Source organism: Gymnoscopelus microlampas (assembly GCF_963454915.1).
Source record: "Gymnoscopelus microlampas genome assembly, chromosome: 6".
In the NCBI taxonomy this organism is placed as follows: domain Eukaryota; kingdom Metazoa; phylum Chordata; class Actinopteri; order Myctophiformes; family Myctophidae; genus Gymnoscopelus; species Gymnoscopelus microlampas.
The window spans coordinates 40,776,665-40,803,156 of record NC_139943.1 but is presented as its reverse complement, the minus strand read 5'-3'; the positions used below and the strand labels follow the sequence as shown (position 1 = coordinate 40,803,156).

Genomic DNA, 26,492 nt, shown 5'->3' with positions numbered 1-26,492 from the left:
GATAGTAGACTAATGGAGTAATAACTAGTCGTCATATCAACACAACACTACGGTTCAAATATATGTCACAAACCTCTTTAGTTTTGCTGTTGTCATTCTCCACCACCAACAACCAACTTGCATTATTCCTTGATTTCAGAGAGAGGGTTGATGTAAATCCTTTGTGGTTTTAAATTAGAAGTAGGCCTATTTATTTAGTTGCACAGTGGATTATTTTCAACACAAATGCCTGCTGCGTCAAGGCGACAACAAGTGGGTTAATTAACGAGGCTTAATGAAAACAGCTGAGAAACCACTGGTGTAAAGTACTTTACTGACTTTACTGGAGTATTTCCAATGTTCAGTACTTTTACTTCTACTTTAAGTACATTTTGATACCAATACTTTTGTAATTTTACTCACGTACATTTTTTATAACGGACTTTTACTTCTACATTGCGGTATTGATACCTTTACTTAAGTAAAAAAATTGAGTACTTTTTCCACCACTGTTTGCCCTTAAATTTACAGCTGAATTAACACTGCCCTCTTGTGGAAACATTGTACATGGTCAAAATCAGACATGTAAAGAGCTTTATTTGTCAATTTTACTGAGACAAGAAACACTTTTTGCATGTAAGCATTTCTCAAGAGGATGGATTTGTTATAAAGCATCCACCATCAAAAACTGCAAAAATATATATTCCATTTCCCTTTCACCATACTTCGAGTTTTGCTTGTGAAAAGACTGAATAAACTGTGCAAAGAAAGAACCCCAAAAAGAACAAACACATAAAAAGCAATAAATAGTTACAGAAATTTGTTCTCCTAGGTAGATCAATTGCAGTGACTTAGTTAAACTAGACACAACATTTCATTTCACATTTCTAGTGAGACATTGCTTTCCCGATACCAAAACATAAGGTAAGCGCACCGGAATGAAATACAATTTGAAAGAAGGGATTGAAAGTGAAAACATTATTTAGGGTCCACTCATCAAAATAATAACTTTTTTTTTGATTGTTTGGGGTACCTGGGGGAATCAAACTCCTGCCTCTACAGTGGTGGGCAGGAACTCTACCCCTGTGATACCCGGACACCCTGAAATAATGACATTTACATGTATGCACACGCAAACCAATTCAATGCCACTTTGACACAACTGGTGTCCTGGAAAACCTCCCATCTCTCTCTCTAAAAAAAAGCCATTATTATGAGAACTGGAAAATACTGAACATTGTAATCACAATCTGAAATGAGGCTGAATGATCTGTGAATTGTAAACCTTGTTCTGTGAACACTACCAATACTACTTTATGGCATGAAAGGTTAAGGTGGAAATACTGTAGACCCATGGGTTTTCCAGAAAAACAATGATGGGTAAACTCCATGTAGCTCTGCTTTCCTTCCTAAAAGGCACCTACAGTAGTTGAAACAACAGGAAAACACACGTTTATCACAAATAGCACTTGATTACCCCCCACAGCCCAGGTTTCCCAGAAGCATAGTGTTGCATCATCATCCTAATAATAAGATGCTTTCTGGAAAACCAGCCCAGTCCAATACTGCACACAAGGGAACAGTACGCATATTGTCATAGTCAGGCACAAACCTTGTACTGCATCTCCATATTGAATCTTGTTTCCATAAATGAATGCCCCATTTTATACTTTGTCATATGATAGTATCACGCTAAAGTATTTTAGAAAATGTTCTCCTATAATGACATGGTCAAAATAGGGACACCAGGTTGAAAGTGGTTATGTCTGTCTGTGGGTTCTATAAATATTTAATAAATGAAAAAAGAGCTTGTGATAAATAACTATTGGAATACAGGTTATTTTCTTTCCGTTCCTGAAAAGTAACGGTCAAGGTTTGCGCCCGACCGTGAGGATATGTTCTGAGACCAGTCTGTTGATACTGAAGTTTATAAATTATACTTTTCTTTTTTAATACCTGATGCTTGAACTTTATACTGTTAACCTCAAATGGTTCTGATAGGCATTATATCAATACCCAGCCCTAATCAATATTCTTCATGAATATGTGTCAAACGAAAGGAGCCAGAATACCACAGTTGGAAACATGCAATTTGGTCAAGAACAGAAAATAAATATTTGATAAAAAGATCACATTGATCTAAGACCTGTTGGAGGAGTCCAGCACATGTTTCTTATGTGTAAAACAATGAAATAATTCTGGCTTTAGACAGATAGTGGTGTTTGATAGGACTGAACAATCATTTCAAATAAATTCCTTTTCTGCTCATGATTATCTAACAGATTATGCTACATTAAGAAATAAAATGCATCTATGACACAACATGATTAAGACTTACATGAAAAAAAAAAAAAAGTCAACACAGATGAGATAACATTTGCAGTACTAAAAAAAATCCATTAACTTAAATTCAGCATTTCCTTCAAACTAATAACAAAGACATTTAAACAAATTGTCTTAAAACACTTTTGACTGTGCAGATGAACAAAATTGAGATTAAGTACATTTCAGAACATGGGTATCTGAGTCAAAGAAATGCGTATCAGGCATATTAAGGCATAGCTTCATTATTCCATTTTAACCCATCATTAAGACAAAAGTTGTGTTTGCTTGAAAGGATCATTGAATCTGGTCCCTATAGTTTTTTTTCAAGCCACAACAGTTTAAAGTGAAATTAAAACTCACAAGTAGCAATGATTTGGATGTCCATGCCATGGTAAAAAGTTGTTAAAAGTTTCACAATTCCGTTTTTATGAAAGGCATCTCTACCACAACCAGTAGCCAGACGATAAAATATCGAACTCCCGTCGCAGGAATCGATGACGGTGAGTTTGACCATGTGTGACTAAGAGGGAGGAATCTGGGCGTGTCAGGGACAGGGGACTCGTGCTCATTTTGCTTCACTCAACATCCTGTGTGAATGCAATGTCCAAAACAGGTTAAAAACCTATTCCGGTTATTGGTTCTAAATATCAGTTTTGATATATTTTCGGTTAACTGCCCAGCCCTAATGCATGCGAAACCACTCTTTAGTCAGTTGAGAATGAAACAAAAGGAGCATCTCCCTCTGGCACATCCAATCTAGCACTAACCGCCTCGGAGCATTCTGACACACACTGCTCTCTGGTGGCTGTCTGATGCTTATTTACTTTTTGTTTGACACATTTTCTGGCCTTCTGGTATGTCACATGTACCATGACATAGGTGAAGTTATTAAAATAGCATCAAAACAAACCAGTATTTTTCCATTACATAATGTAAAGGCGATTCCAGGAAGGCTAAGTGTTGGTGTGGAAAATAGCACTGCTTATGCTAAGTTTAGCTAAATATCCATCCTGAAACTATCAGAATGGTATTTGAAAGAGCAGTTTTCTGGACTACATGTTACAACTCACTGCTCTCTATCATCACAAACTGATGATAGTGGTTCTAACCAGACACATTGTGCTCTATGAATGTCACTGAATTTCATGATAACGTTATGAATTAGAATTACATTTTGAAGCCTTTTATTTGTATAGAATGGACGTAATTTTCTAGTAGCCTCCAGAAGTCCCAGGTGTTAAGTGAAAGGAAAAGAAGTGGTATTTTCCCCAGGCTGTTATTACATGGTCAGAGCAGTCGTGTTTTTATGGGATTTCCTTATTGTGGGGAATTAAGGTATTATCTCATTATTTATGTTTGTACCATGAAAAACAATGAATAAGCAAAGTACTTTGTACTTAAATATAAAGACTTTAGTAACATTTGTTTTCTGCTATGATTGTACCATCGAATCAATATGCTCCTTTTTTTGTCCTGGCAAAATACATACTTACAAAGTATGTGGGCAGGAGAATTTACATCTATTTTGCATTTTAGATTTTAGAATAAAAAAAGGATTTGGCTTTCACTGCATCACCTCACCATTTTACAGCAGAACAATGTCCAGCCACTCCAATAACAATCATTCTTAAAAACTATTGTATTAACCACTTAAACCCCAGCATCCGTATTCTGAGGAAACCTTTCGCAGGAAAATAGCAGATCTACAAGCTTGTAGATCTGCTATTTTCAGCAAAGATAGTTAGTGTAGAGCGAAAACAGAAAAGTCACTAGTATAGAGCCGCGAGGGACTCCGGTCAACCAAGTATAGGGTTTAAGTGGTTAAAGGGCGTCATTTGATCACGAGTTGGTGGTCTGGGCCCACTTTTGAAAAGAGAACCTTGCTCCTTGATTCCATGAACACTCAAGAGGAGTAAAGTGAATAGTGTTTCAGCTTGTATACAAAGTCCTTAACACTCCAGCTGGCCAGTCATTTGGTCCGTGTTGTAGAGTCTTTTGGTCCAATCACATTCCACCCTGGTGAGGGTGAGGACGGTGCCTGCGTTCGGTCATAGTCCAGGATCAGGCCTTTGATATGTGACAGTTTCAGATGCAGGTACTCACATCTCTTCTTCTCTTCCCGATACCCAGGAAACCTCTACAAAGAGAAAGGGAGAACCAAGTTAGCAATGTGGGGATTTGTAAACACAGCTGTGGGATACTGAATTGTTTTTTAAGGTAATACAAAATATTCTTACTTTCTTATATTTTCTGTACTTTTGTAATATTTGGTCCTCCATAAGCTGTACACATTAAAAGAAAACAATTGTTAGCAAAAAACACATCTGTGTTCCAAAACACATCAGTGCTTGTGTTGAAAATAGAGCTGGCATCAGTTCCTGGCCCAGTAAGTACCTTGTACTCTTCTGTCCCCGGAGACAAACTGTTGATCTTTGAGCCCAGCTGTACAAACATCTCTGTGATAGTACCAATCCGGTCGTGAAGAGCTCTGTACTCATCGTACTCAGCACAGAAGTCCTCCTTATACTGTTGACGCTGCTCCAATGCTGTTATGGCATTGTATTTTCTGAAAAAAAAGAACCACTCATAAAATAAAGAAAACATTCCAGATAACTGTAATTTTTGTAAGTCTTGCTTGGGCTTGCGTTTGTCTCTTGAAGCAATGTGACCTGAAATTCACAAGGCAATGCTATTTGCTAGTCTGTCCAGTAGATGGCGACATAGATTGGTGGCATGAACAGCCTGTGACACGTCAAGGATTCAACAGTGTGATGTGTTGTCCAGATGTAAAAATGTAAGACATTAGATCATTTGTTTTCTGAGTCATTCTCTGTGAAGCTTTGTTATTACTATGTGTGACGGCCCTTTTAGACATTTGTTTTTCTTCCATTTTCACAATGTATGCGACTCTCCTGAATGTAAAACCTAAGCCTTTTGGGACAATCCTTTCTTAACCAAAATACGTTAAGAGTAGGTGGCCGCTAACCTGAATCATCTCAGCAACAAATGGGGTCAAAAATAACTAAAGCTGCAACCTTTAGACTTTATCACAAACTGGTGGATTGTTTGAACAGGTTTCAGAAATGCCTTCTGGATCTGGGAGTCTTAAACCCGATTTATACTTCGGTGTCACGCACCGAAAATAGCCGACCTACAAGCTCAGAGGTCACTTAGGTAATTAGGCTTTATTCAGAAAGCAAGCGTTGCGGTGAGGAACCTACAAAGCATGGCCAAATGGGGTTTTGTACTTACATCAAATAGTCAGGCAGCTCCTCAGCTAACGTGCAAGTGACAGGTGTTTTAGCCCTGTCCTGGTCTGTGGATAAACACACACAAAGGGGGGGGGGAGAAAGGTTAAAGCAATTGGCCAATACAAAGGTGATAAAGCTCCCATCATATCAAGGCTGATGGAATCGTTTATCACTGTCCCTGATAAGAGACCTGCTCCGAGGAAAGTGGTGACGCCAGAGGCCCGGAGTGAGAGGCAACACCGCCTGCTGACTCGCTGGACCAGAGGTCACCCAGCTGTTCCACAGTCAATCATCAACAGAGTAGAGGGCCGGTACTTTTTTTTTACTAGTACCGAACAACACGCTGCAACGTGAAAACGTTTCACTGTGGTTCACCTAAGTTAATAGAACATTTCACTTTTTACTTGTACATTTACTAGACAGAAGCCGTTAACTTCACGACCAGAACAAAGAACATTTTGGGGATTTGTTGCAGTCAAATAGGCTGTGAGACAAACATAAGTAATTAACTTCTTAACTTTTTATTTGTATTTACCGTTGATATTTTCCTGGTTTTGCTTCAGATCCGGGCTGGTCTCAATCCAGTCTGGTTTTAAGCGCTCTCGTTCTTTCTCCTTGTGCTTTTTGGACCTCTTCTTTTTATGCTGGCCATTGGCAAGCTGCTGGTCAGTGCAAACGGAGGTCTCAGTCTGTGGCGCCTTGGGACTTGGGGCTGCAGGGGTGGGCTCCATTCTCTCCAGTTTGGGAATATTTGATGAGCCATGGACTTTGTGCCGCAAATAGAGGCCATTCGGGCTCCCCTGGATGTGATTGTGGGTTCTTTCAAACTCCGTTTTCGTCTGTACACTAGTGTTTCCTTGACTAGAGGGGGTACGGATCCCATTGGGGCCATGGTCTCCATCGGAAGGGGTACGGGTCCCATTGGGGCCATGGTCTCCATTGGAAGGGGTACGGGTCCCATTGGGGCCATGGTCTCCATTGGAAGGGGTACGGGTCCCATTGGGGCCATGGTCTCCATTGGAAGGGGTACGGGTCCCATTGGGGCCATGGTCTCCACTGGAAGGAGACTGCAGAGGTAAACTCTGGTCTAGTAGTCTTTGTTTCTTAGGGGTCTGACAACTGGAAGGGTCAGAGGGCACTGGGCGTTTCTAAAAAATAAAGCAAGTGATTATTCAATTTTAGGAAAAAAAAATATTTTAAATAAAGGCTCACAAGTTGTAACATAAGATGTTATGTTATTTTACATAGAAAAGTTTTAACTTGATTTCTGAAGTAGAAGAGTCGCCACTGCCTCTAGCACTTCAATAAATACAAAACAGATGGTGCCACACCAATTAACTTTACTTTCCTTACTTGCTGAAGTGTATTTAGTCACAGGCTGCTGGACGACGTGATCACTTTTGTTATTGAAAGATCAATCAGAAATAACACTCTAAAGCAGTATATCAGCAGAGGAAAGCTGCAAACAATTCTCTGTTTTGTGCGAAAGCAATAGCGAGGTAGAACTTCAACGTATAATTCATTTGAGGTGAATATTTACCGCAGAGAGACTCTTGGCAGGGCTAAGTTGTGAAGGAGAATCCCCAGGGGTTTTGTGGAATGAATGGTTGGACTGGAGACTCTTCAATTGGCTACTGTGGAGTGGCTGAAGTTTCCTGCAGAAACAAACATATCGCCTTCAGTGAGCCAGTTATTCTTATTTATTAATAGGCCTATGTTAGACTGAACGCCTACTGCAGAAGAGCTGTAAAAGATGAGCAGCAATTTATGTGGGCCATGCAGTTCATTCTGACAGTTGTATGCATTTTACGAGTAAACGGTGAATTATCCATCGCAATGACATGCCTTCCAGAGAGCGCCCTGGCTCAGTTCAAAAATGTTTTGATACTGACACATTTTCTTTTAGCATACCAAATAAAAACTAAAATAGCAGTCAAAGGCGTTCAATCCCATTGCAGCCATAAAGACTGAGTGGTATCCAATGCACTGAGCAGAACAATAGTAACAGATGCAGGCTCCGCAGGGCCAAACCCTCTCCTCTGGCAATCTGCTTCCTACAGCTCCTTCCTCATCCAGACCTCGCTAGACCCCGAGACTAGTCGTTCCTCCCAGTGGACTCAAACAACGCTTTCAACCACATGATCAATGGAATCTGTTCTAAGCTCCTGTACGGTTCAGGATATTGTTGATATAAAGCTTACTGAATAGGCAGCCAGCTAGAAATGATAAGGATCCAGTAAAAAGCAATAAAATATATTCTGTCCTTTGGAATCAGCTACAGGAGGAAATGTTCCACACTAATGAAAAGCATTATATATCCTGTTCATATGTAGCAGAACATTTTGATAACATCCAGTTTGAGCCTCTTCGTTTTTTTTTTGTTTTTTTTTTGTATCGGAGAGTGGTTTGTAAAATGAAAAGGCTGTGCAATCAGCTGGGTTTGCAGTTCTTCCAAAACGTTTACGAAGCACGCGGCCAGAGTGTTTACTGCCAGGTAGAGCACAGCACACATACAGTACAGAGGGACGGCTTTCATCCTGAACAGCTCAGCCCCTGCTACTCTGAGCCTCCTGTCTGTGCTAATGCTATTTGGCAACACCATGCAGTGAATATTTTCCCCCTGCTTTGATGTGGCTATTAACAGATTCATCAGTGCAGAGAAGTGGTAATTTAGTAGCTCGCCTTTCACTGTGATCACACTGGACTCCTATATTAATCCAGTCACCTGGCCATATTAATGCCAGCACATTGTCAAAATGCATCAATCCTCCTGTGAGGGCCATTTCCCCGTATTGTCTCCTCACAGATATCTGCAGTGTTAAAGAAAGTGTGAAAGAAACATTTTTGTTACAGGTTTCCAAGTTTACCACATGAAACCAAACACCTCCACATTGGGGCGACCCGATAGCCGAGTGGTTAGGGCACATACCACGTGGGCTCTAATGCCTGACAGTGCGATCCCAGTTCGATTCTCGGCCGGCCAGACCAGACTCTCCGTTTTCCTGTCTCTCGACACTGTATCTATCAAAAAAATAACTCACCATCACCACCACCACCACGTCATGACATTGACGAGTTCAAAAACTGATAATGAGTAATCCAGATGAGTATGATCGCTGGAGAGATAAATAATGGAATAATGGAAATCAGACCAACCTGGCCAGCAGCCTGTGGATGAGTTGCTTCTCCTCCTCTAGATAGCCAGGCCAATCCTTCTGGACATGCCTGTAGAACTCATCCTTTAGAGTGAAGCTTTGGTCCTTAGGGCTCAATTTAGCAACCTGGAAAAGAATTGCTCCACATAAATAGCTGAATACAACAGATATTTCAGTGAGAATAACCATAGTAAAAGTATCACATGCCTTAACCTCATCTTGAACAAGTAAAGAAGACGTAGTTTTTTAGTGACCATAATAAATCTATAGTCATATGAAAAAAGCACTTTATATCTACTTATACCGTTTTAACTTTTGTGAATTTATCACATGCTGAACTGTATCTACCCAGAATACATATTCTGAAACCATCTTCTTTTCATAGAACAGTCAGCCCAGCTGGAGACTCCCCACCCCTCTCCTGTCAAAACACAATCTTCTCCTCCAAAGATAATTAAAGCACAGCCCTAATTACAGCTACCAGCGTCGGCACAGTCTCCCCTTGACGACTGCGGTGGTACTTTCAAACATAACCGAGTGCAGGAAATACAACTCAGATAAACTTACTTGAGATCAGCAATTTAGATCACTGTTTTTCGCTTGTGGCAGTAAACGACTATTCTGTGTTTCCAGAGTGAAGCCCAGGAGTGTAGCCCACTTTTAAGGAACCAATGCATTTTTTTTACCCTTTGATCCTCTGGTCTCATTCATACTTATGTGATGTGATGATTACAAAATATAACTAATAATATATTTCAAAGAAGGATTAGACAAATCAAATCCATCAGGATTTACACATCAATCTGTGTTTCAGCTCCTGCTCCCAACTTCTCCACATTTAAACACTTGAACCGTAGCATCCTTATTCTGGGGGGAACATTCGGCAAAAATATGTGATCTACAAGCTCACAACGCATTGCAACGCGACGCGCTGTGAGCTTTTAGATTGGCTACTTTCGGCGAAGAGATTTAGTGCAGAGTGAAAAAAGAGCGAATCAAGTACAGAGCCTACTCAGGTCAGATTTACTAAGTATTGAGGGTTTTAAGTGGTTCAACACTAGCCAGCTACGATGACAGCAATGTGCCAGATGTCTCACCTCGTCCAGAACTGAGGTCAGGTCAGCCTTGTCCTTTAGGCTGGCCTTCTCTCTCTCCAACCACAGTAGCAGCTCAGGTTTCCTGTAGGGTTTTAAGGCCAGAAGGTGAATGATGCGTTCCCTCAGCGGCCTGTGGGCCACGGAGCTGGGAGCCGTGCTCCTCTTGTGGCTGGGGGAGTGCTTGTTACTGCCGTCCACGCTCAACGCTGGGCCATGCTTCCTCTGCACCTTCACACATTTACCTGAGTTCGACAAGGCAAAGAAAAGCAAGTTTATTTGTATAGCACATTTCAAGTGTTTTACATAAGACATCAAGACACAGAGCATAATAAACACATTATAAAAGGCCATTTGAAGACAGCAAAATAAAGTAATAAAATAGAAATAAAACAGAACATTAAGAGAGTAGAATTACAGTGCAGAATAATGAAAACAAGAACACAAAGGGGAAGATCAAGATTGTTTTGGTGTGACGATGCAATTTTCAGCCAGCTTCCTGGGGAGACTTCTTTGATCAATGATAGTATATATATATTAGTTAATAGTTTATAACATAATAACTTGTGAGTGCATAGTCATCATTTATTTTCAAGCGAAAAAAAGCGTTATCGTTATCATTATATATTTGAATTAGGCTTGAGGATACGCAAAGGGATTATAGTCTGACGACTAGGATTGAAATACACAGACTGTCCCTTGAATAGCCAGCCAACACACCACCCCGATCCAGTCCCCAGGCCACATATAAACCAGGGCTTGGATTTTGGAAGATTAACTCATACTCAGGAAAAAGAACACTTTCAGCTTCACCATTATCTCTCAATCTTCATCAAATACAGTATGCAAACACAGAGGAGACAAGCACGGCACCTCCTTGCAGACGCAGAAAGGAAAATCTCTGTTTAACCACTTTCAACCTGGCGTCCCTATTTTGGGCATGACATTATAGGCGAAAACGTTTGTGATGCTACGCGTTTTAGCTATTTCTGAAATAGGGCTTAAGTGTTTAAAACATACGTTTGGCAATAGCTGGAACAACCCTGTGCGCTCATGCACTTGAGTGCTGGTGTGTCGAGACTGTGTTACTGTGAGTGGAACACTGTGAAAGGGGTTGACAGTAGGGTAAGCTTACTGCTGAGTAAACAGAGGAGCATGGAAACCAAAGCAGCTAACACAGAGAGGCCCTTTCTTCCCACTGCAGTGCTAATTCAGCCGGACCCAGACAGGCAGGGCACCACGGTGCATATAGCTATCTGCCGACCTTAATCTCATTATAACTTTAAGCCATACTTTGAAGGTTGCCATAGGAGCAGAGTCTCTTTACAGGGAGGATGTAGTATCATATAGCTTCTGCTTTACACAAAGGAATGTAAGCATATAAACTATACTAGTTAGGAGTAGCTGTATTGCATAATTATAGCCTTACAGTACAGACATTGTTCATGATTTGTGTCCTTTTTTAAATGCAGTCTTATGAAGCCTAATTTACACATTGTCACGCAACTCTGTCGCTCAACGAAAGTGACAGTTTCATTTTCATAGTTTTCTTTCATGACAGTGGGAAGAAGTGCTATGTATGCAAAATGTGACAAATCAAAACTTTGTGAGGCCTGTCATATTGTAAGCCTCATACAGTACGCATTAAAGACAGTTTTTCCACTTTGCTAAATACCTATTGGCGCATGCCCTGATTGACAGCCAAAAATACAAAACTTTCGGGAGCTTGTACTGACATCTACTTTGGATTACTTTGAGTTTCAAACATGCAGCAACTAGAGACATTGTTGAAAGTTGAATGAAGCAGCTTTGGGGAGGTTTTAAACTGTCAAGGTATCTTTACTGAATTTTTTGCCATGACATTGGAGGCCTACTTTAGATAATTGAAGTGGTTCTCACTGTTAGTGAGAGTTCAGTATTCTTTGAGCAATGAAAAAGAAAACAGGAGATGGCTTTGGGGTTAATGTGTGTGAATAATTAACTCTATTATATAACAAATATCTAGGAGGGTCCACAGTTTTCCAGGACCTTGATCCGAAGACATGCGTCCAAATTCCCATTTTCCTGCTGTATGTCAGTGACTACTCTCTTTTCCCTTAAATAAAATGCTTTTCTCTGTCAACATATCTCCACTCTGCAACCCATTATTGTTATTTGCTAGTATAGCATCATTATAACACAGGAAGAGTGTCAGTCACCACTAAGGTTTATTGTATGTGTTGTTCTGCATTGCCTAGGGACTTTAACAGCCTGGCAGTTCACCTCTCTTTACCAAGTACCTACAGGCCTCAGTGTCAGTAAATAAGACTGTGTCTGTACACTTAAAGGCCATGTTTGACAGCATGCTTCTAACCAGCCTCTGTCATTTCTCTTTCAAAGAGTTAGCAGACCGTGACAGAACTTAAGAGGTCATTTCAGGAACAGAGCATGGCACGTACGGTACACTGGAGAAACTGGTTTCAAGATCTGCATAATTTGACTTGTGCAGCAATTACTATTACTGTTACAATGCCACGACGTTCTGCACAGCATGTTTCCATGCATAAAATATAATCTACACAAACATGTCAGTTCACAGGGGAGCTATAAATGTCATGAATCCGCCAGACTAAATCATTTAAAAAAGATAGTGTGTTCCACTCAAAAGATAATTACACTAAAACCATGGGATAGCAAGTGGTTGGCAGTGAGAAAAACAAATTAGTCGGAGAAAAGTCTCAGGTCTGACACCCAGTAACCAAGGTTAAGTACAAATGCTAGACATAAATTGCAGAATTTCAAGAAATGAAATATAATTGAATCCCTGCTGGAGTAATTAAACTCTTAGGCAAAACTTCATCTACTCAGCATGAGACTTGTTATTGCATACTTCTGGCAAACTCAATCACATTAATGGTGCTGGCAGGCAAGCTGGCACTGTGCCTGAGCAATCTGGTCAAAATGAAGGTAAAATTACAAGAAAAGGGGGCATCCCTCCTGCATGAATAATTGCAGACCGACACTTTGATCAATTATGTGATAACTTCCACGCCATATGGCAATTATCAGCAGGATGAAATGGTGAGAAGAGATGAATTAGAAAAAAACACTGGTGTGTATGGTAAAAGGCTTATCCTCTAGTTAAACATCTAAATAAAAAGGTTATTATCTCATGTACAGTAGGTTCATATTATATACAGTATATTGTAGCTGTCAGGCACTAACATAAAACCGTTACTTTTCAGGAAACGGGGAAAAATTACCAGTCTTCCAATTAGTCCAATGTAGTTATTATTTGGTCACAAGCTACTTTTTTTAGTAGCTACCTACTTTTCATTGGTTAAATATTTATAAAACCTACAGACAGACTTAACAATTTTTAACCTGTTGTCCCTATTTTGGGACAGGCAAAATGTTATAAAATGTGTACAAAATGTATAAACAAGTCAATTCTTTCTAAAAAAATAGCTGATCTACAAGCTCACAACGCTTCGCATCGCGACACCTTGTAAGCTTGTAGATTAGCTATTTTAACTACTTTATTACTACTTATTTGTGGGCTTTTTATGCCTTTATTGATAGTGAAGTGAAGTTAAGACAGAAAACGAGGAGAGAGAGATGGGGAGTGACATGCAGCAAAGGCCGTCGGAATTGGGACTCGAACCCGTGGCGCGCTGTCAGGCTACATTGGAGCCTAACTAAGTGCCCGGACCACTAGGCCAGCAGTCCGGGCCTATTTTAACTACTTTTGTGTAGAACTGTCATATCAACAAAGTATAGAATAGGGCATTAATTTAAGAAAAAAAAAACATAAAAATGAAATATGGAGATACAAGGTTTCTGCCTGAATGCAACGATATACAGTATATGTATAAGCTCAAGTTTCGAGCTTGTATATCTGCTACTTATGATGCTTTCGTGTGATGCTGTAGTATGATCAAGCAGGGCGTTAATTTACGGGGGGAAAAAACACAAAATGTTAAAATACGGAGATAAGAGGTTTCTACCCGACAGCAAAAATATAGTATTTAAAGGGGAATACCACTCATTTTCAACATTGAACTATGTCTTTAATACACCTTAGAGCTGTTGTGTGGAAATACTAATCTATGTTGCCTAGAACTGGATAATTGATAGAGGTCATGTGATCAGTGACATACTCAGGGTGTACTTTTGGCTGAGAGGGCGGAGCCAAAAGTACACCCTGCGTATGTCACATAAGACATAGTTCGATGTTGAAAATGAGTGGTATTTCCCTTTAAGTAGCGGTAAAAAAAAGAAACGTACTTGGCCCTGGCTTGATCTCGATGGCCGAACGGCTCCAGATGTCTTTCTCCACCTGAGACATTCTCTCCCGTGTCATCTGGTAGGAGTCGTCTGTGGCACACACTGTGATCTTGTCCTGAATGCTGCCCTGGCCCTCCAGGTGCTCCCTGCCCTCCCTGTCGGTTGAAGAGAACACAAGAGGAACAGTCTCAGTCTCACTTGCGCATCATGGTGCATCTTTTTAGTGCATTTGGTTCTCAAAGTGGGGTCCGGGGACCCCCAGGGACCCTTGAGGGAGTTCCAGGGGGTCCCCAGCTAAATGATGGATAGTTAGGAACGAAATGGACACTTATGGGTCTGTAACTCTGAGAGTGTACAAATGGAACCAAATGGCCGTTAGGGTCCATTTGGTTCCATTTGCACACTCTCAGAGTTAAATCAACATTGCTTTTACAATATAAATTGGAGTCCCAGAGATAGAAATGCCATTAAATGGGGGTCCGTAGCCTCTAATGCATGTCAAACTGGGGGTCCTTGAAATTAAAATGGTTGAGAATTGTCGAGCGTCTATTTACACATTGTTTTTAAAGATATTTGAAAATGTATGAACATTTTTCAACATGGAAGCGATTATGATGATTATGCATGATTGTGACGTTTGGGAAACTCAGTATTAGCCACTTAAACATACGTCTTAGATCAGTGGTTCTCAAAGGTTTTCATTTCAAGGACTCTCAAAATCATATTTATTTTGCCGCGAAACACCATCCAAAAATATTTTATGCCAGGGATATCTGCACAGTTTTGAGTGTGTGGCTGTTGTTTTTTCTGTTTTACAATGCCAGGGATCTATCAAAAATATTCCACACAAAAAAGGGAAAAGCAAGATTATTTGAAAATAGCACCTTTGTATATGGATGATTTTGATGCTAAATTAAATATGATTTTATCAAATAAATATTCTGATGCTATATTAACACATTTTGCTGGGGACCCACCTGGAACCCCCTAAAGGACCCCTGGGGGGTCCCCAGCAAAATGTGATAATACAGCATCACAATCATTTTAACCACTTCATCCATGTTTTATACGTTGGTTATTCCACAAGTGCGAGCATGTGCATCTGCAATTTAAAAAAAAAAAATCTTAAAATTTTAGGTTCTAAATATTTTGAATAATGTTGATTTTTTTAGCAAATCTTCTCTTCTGGGGGTCCCTGGCACAAAACATTTGCAGATGGGGGTCCGTGGCCAAATAAATGTAAATTTGGGGGTCGATGACAGGAAGAAATTTGAGAAGCACTGGTCTAGAAGAGTCCGTCATAATTCCATTTGTCAGGGCTCCATCTAAATGACTTGTGTCTATATGGACGTTCCAGTCGTATATGCTGGAGTATAGAATGTGAAGCATGAGATCTGCGTTACATAAGTAAGTAATTGTAAGGACTAAAAGACTCCTCTGAGTAGCAGGCCAAATAAAGCAGCACTAATGTAACCCCGCAGCAAACCCTTTGACCCCGCATCATTCACCACAAATACTACCTCACTGTTCTCAGTTATTTTCTGCACGCACCTCTGAGGTCAGGTGCAGCGTGGCTGGCGAGTCAGCCGCCACGTATTAGAAGTTGTGAAATGCCTAAGTCACAACCAGTGGTGGAAGAAATACTCAGTTTTTTATTTTATTTTACTTAACCCATTAAGACCTGAGGCAGATAGTTCAGATCAGATCAGTAGTTCTCAAACGTTTTCGTAATTCAAAATGATTCAACATTTTTCAAGCAATAATTTTTTCACAAATGTTCAAAAATAGCAGATGTACAAGCTGTATATATGCTGTATATGCCTGTATATCTGCTATTTTTGAATAGCCAACGCTAAATTCTAAAATGACACAGATGCTTTCCCAGTTTTAATTTAAGTGAAAGTAGCAATACCGCAAGATATAGATACTCTGTTACGAGTAAAAGGCCTGTATTTAAACCTGTATTTTACTTTACTAAACGTACAACAGTATTGGCTTCAAAATACTTACAGTACCAAAGTAAAAGTACTATTTACTTCCAAAATGTGTCAATGGTTAATGGTTAATGCATGTTTTGTATTAATAATTTAAATCTGTAAATTAACAAGTAACTAAAGCTGTCAAATAATTGTAGTGCAATATTTGCCTCTGAGATGTAGTGGAGTGGAGTAAATGTACCTTAACATATTGGGTGCCCGAATTTTATAATAACAGATTACGTTCGGTGACAGAAATCTCACCGTTGCGCTGCAATGTGCTGTTTAAAGCTGTAGACTCCAAGACGAGCAATCCATGAAAAACAATGCGTGTGTGAAGGGTGCGCGATGGTCCTGGCTTAAGCCTGGAACAACAACATGTCTCATGCGAGTCACCATTGCAGAGCGATCGCGCATCGAGAATGACTCGTTTTGCCCAATGTAAAAAGTTAAGGAGATACAGAGGTTTTTAGCAAGGAGATAGAATGGAAGCGGATGGGAGCCAGATTTTTTGGCACGGTGATCCATCTGTCCCTTACTTCTTAGAGGGCTGCGCTAGCCCCCCCAAAAAGACGAAAAAAACAAAAAGGTAAAACAAAACAGTATTTTTTTTTTTTTGCTTTTTGGCACTCCACAGGTATATTTGCGAAACAGTATATTTACGGTTTTGGCACCCAATGTGTTAAGTACAGTACTTGAGTAAATGTACTTTCCACCACTGGTCAGAACACTAACAAACTAACAAACGCAAACGCAAAAGAGTTAACGGGCCAGGATGTAAATAAAAATAGCAGGGTAATATACTTTCTGTTGTTGCTTCAGGTCACATGGGACATGGGGGGGGGGGGGGTTCGGGTAGCTTGAATTGGCAATTGGGAGTATATCGAAGAGAGAGGCCACTGTCTAGGAGGCCCTGCGGTCTGAATCTGACACCCCAAAGTTGCCGTGAATTCCATCTGCGGGCTGACTGTGAAAACAGTGAGGCACACTACTGCTCACCCTGAGACATATTGGTGAATGCAGTCGAAGCTGGCCTGAGGTTTGTCTTTGCTGTCGCTGGACAAGTAGAAGGAGAAGACCCGGAGTGCGTCCGGAGCCTCAGGGGATGGTGCTGGGATCTTAACGTACTGTCAGGGGGGAGAAAGCAAAGAGCATGATATCGTTAGATACATTTGGGGAATTGCAATGCGTTTTTATTTTTATTTTTAACTGAAGCCTCAGTTATACTTAGTTGCATGCTGGTATCGTGCTCAGTAAATGGCAGATCTATAAGCTCACAACTCGTCACATTCGTGAAGTATAGTACAGGGTTAAGTGGTTAAATCAGGCTAATTGATTTAGTCGATTATGGAAAATTGATTTTTTTGTTTTGTGTGTGTTGATTTGTTGATATACAGGGGAAAAAAGGAAAAAAACCTGCTTCTCTTAACCTGTATAAGCAGGATTATGTGGGTTATTGGTTCTAAATATCGGTTTTGATATATTTTCAGTTAATTGCCCAGCCACTAATGTGTTGTGTAGCTATGTTGGCCTGAAGTTGCAGGAGCGCGTTCAAACGGGTTTGGTTCAAAATGATAAAGCTGTGCTTTAATGTTACAGTGATGATACTGCAGTATCTGCTGTACAGTCAGTGTTCCTCTGCTGATTCCAGCTGAACGATACGTCCGTCTTCTAGAATTAATCTCGTTTGTTGAGTTACACTCTGTGCTCGAATAAACATCCTGGGAGAAACAACGATGTACACAGCACGTCCGGGAACGGAATTCTGTTTTCTGTTCCCCTGAGATAGCTCAACAAACAACACGCAAGTCTAGTCTTGATTTGTTCAACTCTGGTAGCGTTATTATGTCCATACACAACACTCAAATGTTCCATTTGAACCGAGACATGACTGTCACCACTCGCCGTATGAACAATACAACACATTAGAATAAAACTTATTAGTGAACAAATGCACTTCATCCAAAAGTTGGAATCTGGCATTTGCACACCAAAATCATCATTGTAATAACTCCCCAAGAGTGTTTTGGGCTGCTTTTTACTCACTTATGACTTACAATTAATTTGCCGCTCCAGGTAATTATTAATCAGTTATAGTATTCAGTGTAACCCCCTCTGACATAGATACTGTCCATCTATCTGTCAGTGTTGTCTCTGTGTTATTGCTCTATGAGTGATGAATTACAAAGTGAGCACATTTTATCTTTCCAGATATGGCCTGTTCTCACTGAAGCTAAGGGAAAACAAAATAAATAAATAACACTGGATAAAGTGAACTGGCTCCTCCTTTTATTGAAACCGAAGAAAGCAAGCTTGACTGATTGTCCTCTCTACTTTCCTAACTAAAAAAAGTGACCTAAATAGACGCCACGTTAAGCCAATCACAGAGGCCACATGGGACCTCCCAGGTCAGAGATGATGACCTGCAGCCAGCCATGGGTGGAGCCAGCCTGATAGGCCCACCACCATAGCCATATGCACACCAATGCTTATACTAGGCACACAGCCTCTGTTGTGTACTGTCGGCGCTTCCATAGCGACAAACAAGCTGGAGGGGTGCCGTCTGTCTGTGTCGCAAACCCTGTTACATAAAATGACCTGAAAACCTAGTTCCACTAGAATGCCATTTCAACGTAGAAAGTCATTAACCAACAGGTAAAGCACGTCCTTTAAAACATATTGGTAAACGGACCCTGCAGCTGTGTTGCAGCCTGAACATTTTTGAACAGTTTGACCGTTTGGTATCTTTTGTTCAGGGTAGTGCTAATGATTATCACCAATCCCTTTAAAACAAGGATGCTGTCACACACTGACGAGTAGCATTGCATATCGCTCTACTATATTTTCAGTGCTTTGTTTGCAAATGGAGAGAATCTGCTTCTTTTATCATTATGTTGCCACAGAAAACAGGGTATAAGATTAAGCCAAAGGACAAAGCCCTCTACACCAAGTTATCTTTTTTACTGTGTGTTGTGTGCATGTGTTCCAAGACAAGCAAATGCAGTTCAATCGAAACTGCTTCTTCAGTTTGCAGCGCTAAGTGATGGATTACTGGCTGTTTGGCAACGAGCAGAGCGCCCCTGGCAGATGTGGCCGGGCAGGACTCTAGCTGTCACAAATGCCCAGTCATGCAGGAAAGAAATAATTCTTCTTTTTTTTTTGCAGCGTGGAGCCAATGAACAACTCCTCGTTCCACCCCCCTCCTCCCCTTACTGAACCCAAGAGAGCTTGCCATTCACCCTACCCCCCATCAGCTCTTCATCTCTGCCTAACATGTACAGCCCACCCATCTCAACACAAATGTGTAAGGCAATCCACAAGGCCGTGCACACTTGAGACATTAAACTGACTGTATATATTTTTGACCTATTTATGTCCAGCCGGTCACACGACGTGGCAAAGGCAGAGTCGCATACATGTCTGCTTGCCCTTTCCGCTAATTAACCACGATCAACCAAAAAAGCATCAAAGTGAACAGGACCAACAGACGAGCCATGTCCTCAAGACCCTTTACTTCAAGACACTGTCTTAAGTGGTGGCTGCCTTGACCAGAATTAGAAGCAACAAGTCGGCAAAAAAGAGGTTGTGGAAGTAGGTCATAGGCACAGCATGCAACATTGCAACAGACAACAATAAAAATTTTTTCCCCTTGTATTTTAAATGAGAATACTGCTAAACAAACGCTGGCTTGGCCCGCAGGCAGCACTGCAATCCAAGGATTTACTGTCTTGAGCGTCGCAATTGTGGTACCCCCCAAAAGGCCAACGTAAACATACCCCCCCTGCCTCCCATATTGCCATGACACCCCCTCCCTTTTCACTGTGTGCCTGCAGTGGGGAACACCCACCCCCCACCCCCACTCCAGTCAAGCGTTAGATTTGCCTGTCACCCCCATCCATGCCACTCTGCACACTTCACATTCTAATTCTAATCAATGTCACTCAGGTCAGACCGTTCAGGGTTTGGCCCCGTTTTAGGCACAGCCGGCTTCTCCATCTTCATAACCATATGTCACTTAACCCATTAATTCCCAGCTCTCTGCTCTTAACGGAGAGAGCCTGTCTCCCCTCAAAACGGTAAACACAGCTGCTTTTTTAAAAAGAGGCAAGAGCAGTACGAAAAGATCTTGGAAACACAGGGGTACTCTTATACTAAAAAGCCTCGTTTGAGCAGGAGAAATGTCCATTTGACGGTTAAAAGCACTATTTGAAGGGTTAGTTTGGACTTGTTGCGATCAGTTCACGCAATGCAACGGGGTTCTGCATTTCCATGTGACAAGTCATTAGTGCAATGTGCAATCATTGCAGGAAGTTACCATGACTTGTCATGTCAGTGACTTAATCCACAGTGAGCCATATGATCATCTCTCCCCGACCTGATGAAATCTACTCCTGGCTTTTTCAGTTGTGCTGTGACCACTGTCTGAACCCCCACCACCCCTCCTAACCCTGCCCACGCTGGCAGGTTTAGTCATCTAGAAGCTACTATCAGTCAGAGAGGCGGTGTTAATTTCCATAGAGCCGCTGACTCACACATAGAGGTTCCAGTCTGGGTCTGCTCTCCCCAGGGCCCAGGGGGTGCCTGGGCTTTGCCCCAGGCACTGTGTTTGCAGAGCATTTTTTCATCTCCCAATTTGGCTCCAACAGGTCACATGCAGGGGACTAAGGTCAAACATCTCCAAAGCCAAACCACAGCTGGAGCTCTGGACCCGACTTCAACCAACACAAACTACTATCAGTCAAACAGTGTTACGTCACACACAAACTGATAGTTTCTTATCTCTCCAGTATAGATTATTATTATTTAACAGGGTAGATATGCCACAAAATAAAAACATACAAACAAGATAGGATGCATTGTGTTCTTTTCCAAAAGAAGCATTATGTAAATGTAAAGTGACATTACTGAGAGTGTGACAGTAAAATATTATATGCTTAAAAAACTATTAAAAGCAGCAAACACTTTTATTTGCAGTGTTTGTAATGTTCAGAGTAAACATCATGACACTGATATTATACTTACAGACCAATGCTCTGATTCAAGTTCACCTTTCACTTCTTCAGATGAATATCAAAAATAAAACTAGTCATGTACAGTATGTGTGTTACTGCGAGTATAATGAGTTCTGTGTAGCCTTGTTTATGCTAGCATAAATTAAACATAAGTAATCCTTAGCAAAGGATCAACTAATAAGAATAGTGAATAGTGATGAAAGAATAAATTGGCCACCAGTTTATGAATATGGTCAATGAATTGTCTTAAACATTTAAGCACTATATAATAGTGAAATAGGCGATTTACAAGCCCACCTTGCATCCCGATGTGACGTGTTGTGAGCTTGTAGATCTGCTATTTTTGCTATTTCGGAAAAAATAATCTAGCCTATAATGACATGGATGGGATGACAGGGATGCTAGGTTCAAAGTGGTCAAGAATGAGATACAGCAAAAAGGGTGCAGGAATAACAGTACTGTCAGTACAGTACAGTAGCATCATATGAGTCAAACTAATCAAGATTTGAGATTGAATTTACATCCCATGCACAGCTATACCAGGGTGAAATGATTGGGTTTTGGGACCTTGAAATTGCAGCAACAAGACAAAATAGCAAATAGCAGTAAACAGTAATAGCAATAACAGTAAATAAAAATAACAAAGATGAATTACAATAATAATTGCACACTGTAAAGTGCTCATCCCAGTCAAATGGCAGTCGTCAGCAGCACCATGGCTGCAGTGCCCCCCACAGAGCGCCATGGCAGATACAATAACCACCTCTGTGGCCCGAGCCCAGCCACATCTGCTGCCCTCAGCCCCGTGTGTGTTTGGAGATGTCAAATACTTTCAGGCTGTTGTAAGGTGTGAACTGGACTGGAACGGAAAAACTTGGCAGCGGGGGGCTCCCACCGTGGGACGTGGACAAAGGGCACTTTCGGTGATGTCCATGGAAAACTTGAACTCCACGTTCAACTTCCAACCCCCACGAAAGCGCTGAATCTACTCTTTGATTGATTGATTGAAACAGTACTTTCTTACAGTATGACTCCTGTTTGGTGTGAGATTTGGGGGGAAATGTTTTCACTAAAAGGAGATAGATATCTTTTAGTAGATCTACTTTTCTCTTTTCTTCTGCAGCAGGTTGGCAAAACACATTTGCCAGGAAAGATGAGAGGCTGGCCTTTCTATCTCTCACCCTTTTTTGTCTTTTTTTTGCTCTGCAAACGTGAGTGAGGAGGCAGAGTTCCCGGCTCTGGTATTTGGCGTGGCAGCTCTGCGATGGGAGCAGGCGCCTGGATATGTGATTTACTCTGAAGGCTGTGTCTGTACTGACACTGCACTGTGAAATTCTGACTGTTAATTTAACCCTGTGTGTGTAAAGAATTACCACAAACTGATCCATTTTACACTCTCAGAGTTAAATCATTCCTCAGGCTTTTACAGTGCAGCTGCCATTGTCTTCTCATCTCAGCCCAGCACAGCACTGGCTGTGATGTCCATCTTTTGTTTCTAGTGTCTTTCCCCCCGCAGAGCTGAGCGCAGCAGGTCCATCGGCCCGCCTGGATTATTCATGAACAGTGTGGCAGTGGCAGCGTGTTGATTGGGTGGGGGTGGGGTGGGGGGGGTGTTAATGCCTCCCTCAAGCCTGTGCATGAGGGAGGGATAGCCCCTTCACAATCCTCTCCCTGGAATGTGCTAAACATTGCTAAGCGACTCAGCAATGAAGGGAGGGGGGGGGGGGCAGTGTATGTATCTATCCCCCAAAACATGTTGTTATGTTATTGCATCTGACCTCCCAAACATGTTGGTATATTATGTTATTTGAGAGTTGGAAGTCGCCACGGCAAGCACAGAGGGACGTGACGCTGTAATTTCTCTAATGGACTCCACACACTGAGCCATTATTCTGTCAATAAAAAGCACACAAGTGTCAATCGAAAGGAAGGCAACATTTCAGTGACAGGGGCAGATGAACGTGATGTCGACAACCAGTGCCTCAGGGAGACACACGGCTACATTAATTATGGCTATTCATTATCCCCACCACTGTTTACAATGTGATCTATGATTCCACAGTGACTCATTTGTTGTGAACACATATGTGAGATCGCCTCTTTGGCTCTAAATCATGCTTTTAGTGAGGGTGGATGTGATAAAGTCTATCCAACCCATTGATGGGGGTTGGGACTGGGAGACAGGGGAAGCAGAGGTTGGGGGTTGGGTATTTTTTGACGGGAGCAGTGTGGGGATGTGGGGATGGGCAATTGTCGAGCATCCCCCAAGGTATTGCCTCTCATGCCAAGCAAGATCAGTCTTCTCCAAGGAGCCGGGGCTAATCTGTCAACCTCCACAAACACTCTCCAGCCTCCCCCATCTCCCCTCCAAGGGGTGACTCCCTCTCTGCTGAACATGGAGACACCCACTTTCTGGTCATGTTTTAAATGTCCCCCATGTTAAAACAAGTTAAACAACAGATGATAGCAGACTCAAGCAGAGCAGTATGAACCAGTGCTTTCTCTTATCATCTCAACATATTCAAAGCCTTTTCAAAAACTGCCATCAAAATCAATGGATGTGGGGAAACCCTTAGATCCTGCAAGACTAAAACAAAACACCCTTCTGTTCTCATTTGCATAGCATTGGTAACAGTATATTGAGAGAAGGAACATGTGAGGATTTCCATTGTAAACTGAGACATGCCATTCTAAAACACTATCTTTTATTTTCTTTTTTTTACTTTATTACTATTGTTTGTATTACATTTTCCAAAAATTGTCATCGATGTCTTTGCATGGAGACTACTTCAGCAGACAAAAATAAAGCTGAGATAACAACACTTTTTCTCTGTAATTCCAAGTCGTTTGCAATGCAGTGATCCTGATCCACTTGGGAACATTGTGCTATACTTTACTGGCAATATACTTTACCATTACTGGCCCTGGCCGTCTGTAATCCTTTAACAATTCACATATTGTGTATCGGAAAACATATCCAAAGCTGATGAACTTACAGGCAAACTCAAGAGGAACCAGACCAAATCCAAAACATGCACCAGGAAGTGACGTGTACGTCCAAGGCACACAGAGGAAGGAGATAAGCCCTGCTCAATAACAAACTCTGAATGCTCACATGGTCAAACACATAACACACACAATTGGTGAGAATAGACAGGGGCCTTTGATCGAATCGCTATTCTTTGGTCACGATTAATTGTGATCCCAATCATCAGTGCATTTCGATCTTTGATTTGAAATGATAGATTGAGAATCGTATTTGTACTGTTAGGCAATCAATAATGTATATACATCCATCTATCTATCTATCTATCTATCTATCTATCTATCTATCTATCTGACCACATGTCCATATACTCCTGTTTATTTGCAGTGCCAATGTTGCTTGTATCCTGTTATGCTGAGTTTTTAATACCGGAAAGAATCAATGTTGCAGGAAGACTTCTTCAGAGCCACCGCCAGCAGAGCATATTTGCACTCTTCTTTTAAGGTCACAGACACCTTCCATTGAATGACACATAATCCAGTATCACAGGTTGTTTACTAAACCTCCTTACCACCACCTCAATGTTTTAAGGTCTCAACTTCCTGGTTGGCAGACAGAATTTAGCCTGAATAGTTGTGCTGGTTTCTTATTGTAATGGAATCCCTGGGACAGGTAGGGGAGTCTGTGTCTTACTCAAGTGCACTTCAACAGGGATGACCATTATACTGGCAGTCCCAAGAATACAACCTCTATGAACGCTTCATAACGACATTATGACATTATTTTAATTCTGATCATCTACAACACTTTGCTTTGTCTACACACTTTGTCTACACTTCCTGTAAGTGTAAAATTGGCTTTAAGTGCCCTGGTCGTCACAATAATATCCATGGCAAGTCCTTGTTTGAAACTACAGTATGCCATAATGACAGAGGAGCTGACTTCAGAGCACTTTTGCCCCGGCTTCAGGATCTCATGAGGTCTGTTCCTAAAATAAGGCGATCTAAAAAATCCTGCAGCCAAACTGCCCTTCCGTGAAAACAGTGGGCCTCAGATGGGCAGGGCACACCGGGACTTTTGCCTCGCTTGACACATCTGGATGAATAGAGTGGCGTGTGCCCTTTCAGACACACGTGGGACAACTCTCCCCACACACACTGGAAGACGACTGCTCTCTGACCGCATTCCTTTTATTGTTATTCTAATAAGCTTCCAGAAGAAGGAAAAAATCCCACCCTGGTGGGTGTGCATGTGCAAAAACACACACACACACACACACACACACACACACACACACACACACACACACACACACACACACACACACACACACACACACACACACACACACACACACACACACACACACACACACACACACACACGGGCATGGCAAAAGCTTATTTTCAGTGGGAGGCAAAGCGCTGTGATGATGGGGGTTAGACCAAAAGCAGCCATGTGTAAGATAGAGGTCCTGATGTCTCCCAAGGATTCAGCCAAGGCACGGGGTGAAATGGCACAATAATCAGGGGGGCAGGCAGGGGGAGGGGGAGGGCACGGGAAGCCGAGCCTTCACAGTCCTCATGAGAATAATCTCTAAAAGGGCTGCTACATTCCCCCGCCTCTGAAGCACCACTGCCTTAACCCAGCAGCTGTGCATATAAATATAGACAAGGACACAGACAGAGAAACATCCTTTCATTGGCTTGGAACATTGCAATTCACTATTGATGAATGGAAGAAGAAGTGACTCCATTGTCAAATCATTAACACAGCAGTGATATTAATCAAAAGAATCGTCTCAAGCCAGCCACAATAACAAAGTGCAGGTTGCTTGTTATTATGTGATTATTTAAAGGTCAAATAGTCAATAACTCAAAAGAAATATCTCAACAGATTTTTACAATAAAATACAAATGTCATAACCAATCTCTCTTTACAGGAGAATATCCCCTAAAACTGGGCAATATATTCATGTGACAATATATATATTTTTTTAAATAAGAAAAAATGATGTAAATTGTTACCTGGTTATTTTAATGCTTATAAATGTTTCCTGTTGCTTGGTTCTACGTATAAGAAGTACTATGAAATTAATTTATTACTAAATGGATATAGAACATGCCAGCAAGGACTACAGTATGTGTTGCCAGCCCTTAAGGAAAATAAGCAGCAGCATGTGAAATTCCTGGCCATGGGAACTCTAAACCTGCACCGAATATATTTCTCAGTCCCTGGTGATGATTTCAAAGTAATGCAGACCTGCTTTTTTTTCAACTGGCAGCTTATATGAATAGTGAAAATGATTTATCTTTCCTTCTCTTATTTCTTTACAGTTGCATCACCCTCTCATCTCACTTTCAACTTGTACCGCCGGGATGTCTTCTCTTTTCCTGCGCAGCCTAACTAATTAATGATCACTTTTCTCCAATGTCCTTTTGAATCCAA

The 26,492-nt window shown here is 41.3% G+C and overlaps 1 protein-coding gene across 1 annotated transcript in view; it reads right to left on the bottom strand.

The window, feature by feature from the left end:
• Nucleotides 1-556: 556 nt before the first annotated feature.
• The window catches only part of LOC311046618 (RNA polymerase II elongation factor ELL), a 31,433-nt gene continuing 5,497 nt past the window's right edge, over nucleotides 557-26,492 (bottom strand). The window contains exons 3-12 of the mRNA XM_084059060.1: nucleotides 17,046-17,173; nucleotides 14,071-14,225; nucleotides 9,808-10,049; nucleotides 8,712-8,836; nucleotides 7,096-7,210; nucleotides 6,091-6,703; nucleotides 5,557-5,620; nucleotides 4,699-4,870; nucleotides 4,542-4,586; nucleotides 557-4,441 (exon numbers count right to left, since the gene is read on the bottom strand). Of these exons, the coding sequence (XP_083915186.1) occupies nucleotides 4,274-4,441; nucleotides 4,542-4,586; nucleotides 4,699-4,870; nucleotides 5,557-5,620; nucleotides 6,091-6,703; nucleotides 7,096-7,210; nucleotides 8,712-8,836; nucleotides 9,808-10,049; nucleotides 14,071-14,225; nucleotides 17,046-17,173 (1,827 nt within the window). The 3' untranslated portion in view covers nucleotides 557-4,273. The remainder of the gene's footprint in view (nucleotides 4,442-4,541; nucleotides 4,587-4,698; nucleotides 4,871-5,556; nucleotides 5,621-6,090; nucleotides 6,704-7,095; nucleotides 7,211-8,711; nucleotides 8,837-9,807; nucleotides 10,050-14,070; nucleotides 14,226-17,045; nucleotides 17,174-26,492) is intronic.